This window comes from Tenrec ecaudatus, chromosome 15 (assembly GCF_050624435.1).
Source record: "Tenrec ecaudatus isolate mTenEca1 chromosome 15, mTenEca1.hap1, whole genome shotgun sequence".
NCBI classification, from domain to species: domain Eukaryota; kingdom Metazoa; phylum Chordata; class Mammalia; order Afrosoricida; family Tenrecidae; genus Tenrec; species Tenrec ecaudatus.
In genome coordinates, this window is record NC_134544.1 from 19,930,793 (window position 1) to 19,939,751 (window position 8,959).

Consider the following 8,959-nt stretch of genomic DNA (forward strand, 5'->3'; position numbering starts at 1 on the left):
TGGTCCACATATACAAGGAGGAAATATTCAACCATGATGGTCCTCATTTCTTCAAGTGGTCACGTGGCCATAGCTGGTATTTAAAATGACCTTCTTCCAATGCGCATTCCATAAGCCCTTTGCCCTCAGCAACAGCTGAGCTGATGGTTGTTCTGTGCTTAGGTAGGAGTCTCAAAACGTCATGCCTGAATTTCTGAGCCGTTAGGAGTAATGTCAGAATTGGGGTGTTACAGTTCTCCATCGAGCCCTATTTACTTTTTAAACATTCTTGGATGAGGAAAACTGAAGGGCTGGACCACTAGCCAGAAGGTCACTGGTTCCCAGCCATGCACTGGTATCTAGAAGATGTCCTGGTGGTCTCTTCGGAAAGTCACGCCCTGAAAGCCCTTTGGAGCAGTTTTGTTCTCGCGAGCTGCGTAGCAGCCAGCTATAGGAGCCAACAACAATAACAGCACCATTTTGTTTTCTAGGATACAGCATTAGCACTTACTATAGTTATAAGCTGTACATTTTATAAAATTGCCCAAAATATATCTGAATATTGCCTACTGGCTGCTGATAGTTCACACTGGGAAGGGAAAGGGAGAGTGCTCTGAAACAATTACAATCAATGTCACAAAAATGTGTAGAAAGTGTTGAGTGGAAGCCAATTTGTTCAAAGGATTGCAATTTTAAATGTAAAAATTCTTTTCCCCCCCTTTTTAATGTGTAGATATTTGTTCAGTCCAATCAAGGTGAAGAAGAAACAACAAAAATTTCATATTTTACTTTTATTGGTACTCCAGTCCAAGCAACAAATATGAATGACTTCAAACGAGTAAGTTTGTGTAAATCATATTGACAGGAGCTGAAAACAGTCTTTTTCTTTAACTTTAAAGATCTAAAATCATATTATGTAATGAAATTTTGTAAGAACTCTTCATGGTTAAGCTCAGCAATTTCTAATTACATTTAAATATTCAACTAAGAGTATTAGTTTTTAGTAATAATGATGAGTATCTTTAATATCATGCCTAGTAATTAATAGCATCTAAAAGGTAGAAATCCTAAGTTGGCTATAGAAAGTAGTGTATAATAGAAAAGAGAGGGAGCTTCAAAGGGTTTGTGGAAAAATGTAATTGAAAGATAATGGCATTTTCCATGAACTGTTGACGTCCCCTCATGGGAACACAATAAATAAAATTGTTGAAAAGTGGAGTTTTAGAACTTTGCTGATGTTAAGATTTTGATTGCCATTGTCTTCTAATAAAACATTTTAAGTGACTTGAATAATTTTAATTGGAAGTCTTGGGCTCAGTTTTACTATGTTAGTTTACTAACTTTCCAAACTTGCATGTGTGTATGTATAGATTTTTAAGAAGGAAAATTCTAAAGACTTACAGGGGATTTATAGGTGCTTGTGATTTTATGGTGGGGTCTAATCTCGTTCTTGGGTCCCAGTTCCCAACAGTTCCCAAGGGCTGCTCGTAAGCACGCGGCCCCGGACTTAGATGAGGGGGAGAGCTTAACAGCACAGAACACCAGTTGTGAGCAGCTCACGCGTAGTGTGCTGGCACCGGGGACCTTGGAGTATCTCAGTGTTCTGATGAACTGAAAACGAAGAGAATGGCAGTTTCCCCAGGGCTCCCAGTGCTGGGGAGAAGCAGCACCCACTAACTAATGCTTCAGCCCCAGCCTGGCATGCGCTGGAGCTGCCGAGTGTCTGCAGACCTCATACTGCCCTGGCGGTGTCGACTGAAATCACTGACTTGAGTGCAGAAAAGCTTATGGAATTGCATGCCAGTTGTTTGCTACTGTTCACACCGGACAGCTTTGCAAACCAGTATCTTGGTGGTCAATCTTCCGCTCTTCTGTCTCACAGCGTATTCACTTTTAGGAGCTGCAGAAATAATCATGTCTGTTACATTTTTTTTTGGCATGTATCATGACAGGTCAAAAGCAGGAAAGAAATATCTGCATTCTTATGATGTAAAATATGTCATTGGCAAAACGTGTGAGCAACAGACCTTGGTTGCCTGTTGATTTGCTTGTTGGCATTTGACATTCTGATGTTGCATTAACTTTGCATAGTTGTGTTTTTAACTTACCGTATATACTCAAATATAATCCGACCCGAGTATAAGCCGAGGCACCTAATTATTACCTGGGAAACCAGAAAAACTGATTGACTCGAGTATAAGCCTAGGGTGGGAAATGCAGGATGTGAATTAACACAGAGACCAGAGGGGAGAGACGGAGCGCAGCCACATCCTTACCAGTTCAGCTGCCAGCGTAAGTGGATCACTACGGGTGCTTCTGCGAATTGGAGCCGTCCATGTCACAGGACAGCTCTGATTGGTTAGATGTGAGCAAACAAACATTCAAAGCCCTGCAGTGTCAGCGGGCTTTGAATGAACAGAGGAGGAACGGCAATCATCTGTGAGATGTTACACTTCGCTGGGGTACCACTGACCCGTGTATAAGCCGAACCTCCGTTTTTCAGCACATTTTTTTGTGCTGAAAAACTCAGCTTCTACACGAGCATATACGGTAATTATTTCCTAAGTTCCCTTTGCTGGGCTGTGAATTTTGTTGTGATTTCCTGCTCCTCACCTCAACGTATGCTGCTGCTGTTGGATTTCTAGCTTGCTCTAAGTAAGCACCATTCTTTTGTCCTCTCATACCAGGTGATCATTTGGTAAAAAATTTCTAATTTTCATCTAAGATTCTGTTTCCCTTTCTGCTTTTAGCTTTCTCCTCCCATCCTTTCAGTTTTTGTGACCTTGAAGCTGCAACCGTTTTGAGCTTTTTTAGCATAGCAAAGTGCTAGGTTTGTGTTTGTCCTGTAAGTTAGCCATGTGGTCCGTACTACTTTGCTATCCTACTTTAACGAGTGGAGCAGCAGTTCTCCAACTTCTTGGTCTCAAAACTACTAAATCTTATATTTGTGTTGACTGCATCTCATTTTTATCCCTTTGGAAATTAAAGCAAGCACAAAATATTATTTACAAATATCAATAATAAAACTCATTGCATGTTAATATAAGTAACACTTTGAAATTTAAAAGAGCCATATTCTATCCCCTCCAAAAAAATTTAGTGAGATCAGCATTGTTTTATAATTTAAGCATATTTCTTTAATAGAATTCTCACACTGTCTTATCTGGGTCTATATGGAAGTAGTTTTGATAACATAACCCATGTTACCTAGCCTCTGGAAATGGCTGTGCAGTTAGGTTGAGAGTTTACAGGACTGATGATGATGACTTTGACCTCACAGACTTCCCAAGACGGCTCTGGGCCACACTGGCAAACTGCTGCCAGTGATCACTTCCTCCTGAGCTGCTAGGTCCACTTACTTTTAATGTTTGATCATTTTAATTGGTTAACTTAAAGTATAGCCATAGTAATGTCCTTTCAGAGGATTCTGAATGAGGTTTTTGCTGCCTGTGGTGATAGTCATTCATTGTCTTTGAGAAGTGGTTCTCCACCTTCCACATGCCAGGACCCTTTAATACAGTTCCTCATGTTGTGGTGACACCCCCCGCCCCCAACCATAAAATTATCTTCGTTGCTACTTCATCACTGTAATTTAGCTGCTGTTGTTAATCGGGCGACCCCTGTGAAGGGGTTGTTCACCCCTAAAGGGGTCACGACTACAGGTTGAAAACCGCTTTTTTAGAGGTTTACGCCTCAAACCTCAGCTAAAATCTCACTGTTTTTATATCATACTGAGCCAGCAACTTCAGTGGTGGAAAAATACGATAGAAAATCCACAGGGTTTACGTTCAGCTGAAACTGTCCAGCTTGGTCCACATTTATTTAACATTGCACTTGAGTTTGGTGTCTAGGGAAGGTATGGCACTTAAACCTGGAGTGCTCTGCTAGGTACGCCCAACATGCTCTCTCATGATTTTATTCTCTCTGTGTAAGGAGCTTATGTACTTCAAGAAGAATGCAGAAGCACATGGAAAGTGGAAAATGAATCAAAACCAAGTTCCAGGGCCTAGTCCTCCACAAATCAGCCTTGTTTCCCAGCCCCATAACCTTTGCTTCTCTGCCGAAGTGATTGAGAAGTCATGAGAATACTGGAAGAGGAAGAGGGCCTTGAACTTAGCTGTGACACTGAGTTCTGATAGGAGAAGGGAGGGACTCTCTAGGTGAAATGGAGATGAGGAACTGAAGCAGGGCTTTGAAGAAAAGGTGCAGGGCTCCTTCAGGCCACACCCAGTGGAGCGCTGCCTTCCCTTGGCTTTCTTCTGTGGTACTTTCCAAAGGGATTGCCGGGGGGGATCAGAATGATGAATGTTCACACAGCTTTGACCCCATTCTGCAGCACTTCTGATAGTAACTGAGGGTAACAAAAGATGCAATGTGCACTGGTTTCAGTTTGCATTTTTCTTGTGAGTTGTTTCTAGATACTTACAGCTTTCAGAATGCCATTGACCTCTTTATGTCACTGAGATGACGGAAACTAAAGTAATGCTAATGAGTCTTGGATTTAGATAGAAATCTTAGGCCACCTTGCATGTTGCTGCAACTTAGAAGGCTGAACTTACAAGAATTGATGGACTAGAATAATGTGGCCACCTCTCATGGAGGTCCTGAAAGGCGTCCTGCACAGGTGACACACTTAGGTCATAGGTGTTGTGAGTGGCTTTGTTGTTACAGCATGGAATGCTTGCATCTTAATTGCAGTAGATGTTTTCTCGGCTTTGTTGTGCTGTTTATAAGGATTGCTTCTTTACAAAAGTATTAAAATATGTTTTTAAATGAGCAAAACTGTTAGGGTTGCCGCTTCGCGGGAGATGCGGTGCATGTGAAAAGCACAGAGCCGTCTCTTGTTTCCTATTTTTCTTCTCCCTGTGATAGAGATGTTTCTAAACTGGCCATTCACCACATCAGCTGTTTGTAACATTTCTGTCTATTTATTTTTCAGCTTTTTTAATCCAACTCAAATGAACTAAAAACAGAAGACTTTTTAAAGTGAAGTAAAATAGAGACTGACCTTATCTCACTCTACTCCTCTCCTTGCTTCTCCGCTCACCTCGCACCTGTCTGCTCTCACCCTTCCCATGTCCTCGCCATTGTTGGTGCAAGATCGCCACAGCTTCTACCACCTGGAGCAGCATTCTTGTTACCTCTAGCGCCTCGACCGCCTCTTTCTTCAGATCCCATCCTGCTCATCTTTCTCAGTTGGCCTTTACGTTTCATTTCGGGCTTGCAACTATTTGATTCCATCACCATCCCTTGTTGCTCACCCAGCTTTTTTTATTTTGTTTTTGCCTTTCTACTGTCTCATTTAATATTATACTACATTTTCGGAAGTCGATATTATAAAACTTGCATATTATAAAACTTGCATCATTATAAATAGCTTTCAGATTGAGCAAGTTGTGTGATGATGCTTTAATTTGATCTAAACTTTAAGTTTAATTTTAAGCTCTATAGACTCATTCTGGAAAATGGGTATGAATGATTTTATCAGATTCTTTTATACTATAGCTATTAAAATACCACTGGGTGTGGGTTTTCTTGTCTCGTTGGCATGTGAGCTCCAAAGCCTGTCTGAATGACTGATGTGGGTGTATCCCCTACCGTTGGCATAGAAGAGCAGTGAATTGTTCACTGAATAAATTACCTTTGACACTCAGTTGGTTTTTTTTTTTCATGTACCTGGAATTTACTGTCTAGGGGGCAATATAGAGATTTAAGAGTAAATAAAAGAACTTTATGGTTGGGGGAGAAAATTTATTTCGGAATGCTGAATTTCTTCTTTTTTGCAGAGAGTACACATCGGCAAATTGAGAGTTATCAGCCTGTGAAATAGTATGCAGATTTGTATTTTCTGCTGTATCACATGTGCTAAAAGTTTAATTTTAATATTAGTGGTTTTGGTTTTCTTCTGCTTCATCTAATAGCTCCATGTTTTTGGTGTGTTCTCAAGATAACGATCACTACTTCTTTCTGATACAAAAGGGGCTACCTGCCTTCTTTCCCATCACTTCACCCCCGAGTTGCTTAACTCATAGCCAGTGCCCATTTTTGAGCAGACGATCTCTTAGGCATCCTTCAGACTTGCTGGGCTTTCCCACATGGTTTTCTTGGAACAGAGAAACATCCTTAAAGGCTACAGAAGCCGTTGTCCTTGAAGTGGGGCATAAAGCATTTCTTGCACGCACTGTGTGACCGAGGGTTCGGTGAAAAGGGTTGTCTTGAGTCCTCCCTCCTTTGGATGACGGGCCCAGCTGTGTTCTCTTTTAAACCAAGCTTACACTGATGACCTTTATGAGTTTTGCTGGGTTCAAACACTACCATTTGGAACAGAATCAATTGAAAATTGAAAAGCTACATTTACAAGTGTACACAGCAATCTTTCAGTAACAAATAGACATTATACTTTGAAGCTGAATTCTTTAGAGGCATTTCTTAATGATGGCTCTAGGTTTGAAGTAAATTATTTGATTCGAACACACTTTTAAGAACCCTCCCACAGACTTACTGGTATAAACCAGGGTTATTTGCATTTCTACATCATCACATTTATAGCAGTTTTAATTTTTTAGGAAATATTTTAGAGCCCTTGAATACTAAAGTTTTTTAGAATCATTGATTGAATTGGTTGTTGTCTGCATTTTGGTAATATTACATTTGTACCTACCAAAAGTTTCAAAAACAAGAAACCAGGAAAAAATTAGTCATCTTTGATCTGTCTCATCGTATGTTTTCATCCTAAGGGAAAAGTCTAGAAACCTGTTGAACACAAAACATGCGTATGACGTCCACAGTTTTTATTCCATAATTAAACAAGCACTGAACAATAAACATACATAATTAACACACATACTTTTAATTTGATTATTTTTGTGATCAACACTTGATTTCTAATGCCAAAGATTTTTAACTTAAATAGCCGCATCTTTTTTATTAACTTTTCTAAACTGTCAACCCTGTTTGAAAAATTGCATTACTTAAGACAGTGTGGGAAACCAAAATTAGCGTGCATGTATTTTATTCTTAATTCCTTGAGGTTGGGACAGGGGTTGGGGAGGTAAGGGGGCAAAGTTTGCTTCAACAGTGAAACTACACTGCATGCAAAAAGAGATTCAGGAATAAAAATTACACAAGGTTTGAAAAATGATTACCGCATTGGTGTTTTTGAAAATAACCTGCATTTATAAATCTATGTTCTGTACAGATAAAGTTATTTTTGTTTTCTAGGTAGTTGGCAAAAAAGGAGAGAGTCACTAAAGTACAAAAGACACTGGAAGACCATGTTGCAGTCCAATCTACAGCTCCTGGATAATTGCTTGATTCTCGCCAGAGACTGTCAAAATTTCATTTATTGCCATTACCAATAAATCATTGCTTTTGTTCTGATGGTTTCACTGGTGTTTCTATTGTAATCTTGATCCATGCAATTGTAAATAAAAGTCACTACCTTTGCCACATTTAATTTTTGTCATTTTAAATAAGTATATTCTCTTTAGGGTTTATAGAAAATTGGTCAGCTTCGAGTTTTGGAAGAGACTTCTGGGTCTGGCTGTGTGGCTGGACAGCCTGTCCCTCCTTTTAGAGGGTCCGACTGCGGGGAGTACTTAACACTCATGAGCTTATATGTACATATATGCACGTCCATGGAGCCATCAGGCCTCAGGCCTCCCAAACAATAAAGTTTTAAAATGTAATATTATGAGCTCTGCCTTCAATGTAAGTGGTTGGGCTAAATGGACTTGGAACAACTGACCATGTTCAAATGAACACTAATGCTCTGTAGTTTATTAAAAGATGTTTAGGTGTTTGGGTATCAGAATTACCAGCTTACTAATGACCGGAAATAACACGGTGCAGTTCTTTTTATTCCCATAGATTCTTAAATGATGGTTTTTAATTTCTGAGCAAACTTTAAACATCTGAGTCATCAGGGCCCAGGCAGACATGATTTTGATGATGTGCCCCACCATCTCCCATTTTTCTTTTCTCTCAGCAACATATTCTGAATAAAACCTCTCCGATGCTTAAAAAAAAAAAAGTCAGCCATTTTTCTAATTAAAAACTGAAAAGAAATTGTGAAAAGGATAATTCTTTAGTCAAGAATTTGTGAACTTAACTACCAAAATAGGCAGTGCAGATACAAAGAGAACATGATGTAAGGTTGAAAATGAATTGGCCACATGTATATGTTTACAAGGTCTTTTGCAATAAGGCTGACAAACCAAACCATCTGCTCTTTATTGTAATCTGGAAAGCATTGGTTAATTTGATTCTTTTTCTTTTAATTTCTTGAGTACTTTAAAAGTTCAGTGTTTGAAAGCGTATGGTATGGTTGTATAAATTGTGATTCTGTTCATTAAATGCTGCAGTATAATACCGTTTGGGGGAATTTTTGTCTTGGACTTTGGTAAATAGTTTGCCTTTGAGAGACCAATGTACTTTGACATGTTAATGAAAAAATTATGCACAAGTATTAGTGTCGTAGTCACTTTCTGAAACCCAAGTGTCTTCAGATGATGTCTACTTCATTTGTGTGTGTGTGTGTGTGTGTGTGTGTTAGCACGTTTTTACCTCCTCTGTAGTGATGTCTTTATCTTAGGTACTGTCTACTTACATTGCCTTGGGCCAAGTGGTGGCAGAAGGACAAACAGTAAAAGTGTTACAACATTCCTGTATAGACCCTCAGATTCATCACTGCTGAAATCAATCAGATGGATCTAGAAGCTTTGTTTTACAGTTTTGTACAGTAAATAGCCTTTTGGGGTGGTTGTGGAAGTGCCTCATTTGAAGTATTGCTGACCTCATCCTATTTATACTTGACAATTTGAAACCCAGTGAGAGTGATTTTGTTTTTGTAAAGGATTGGGCATCAGATTGCTATTGTTCATGTAACTTTTCTATAATTCAATTGCAGTATATAAACATTCCATAATTCAAATTGTAAATAGTGAAAAATTAATGTTTATAGGTAACTCTAACATGTTTC

The 8,959-nt window shown here is 39.2% G+C and overlaps 1 protein-coding gene across 1 annotated transcript in view; it reads left to right on the forward strand.

The window, feature by feature from the left end:
- Positions 1–7,356, forward strand: part of TXNL1 (thioredoxin like 1) — a 29,395-nt gene extending 22,039 nt beyond the window's left edge. Inside the window, exons 7-8 of the mRNA XM_075532931.1 lie at positions 713–817; positions 7,201–7,356. Coding sequence (XP_075389046.1) covers positions 713–817; positions 7,201–7,230 — 135 coding nt within the window. The 3' untranslated portion in view covers positions 7,231–7,356. The remainder of the gene's footprint in view (positions 1–712; positions 818–7,200) is intronic.
- The last annotated feature ends 1,603 nt before the right edge of the window (positions 7,357–8,959 follow it).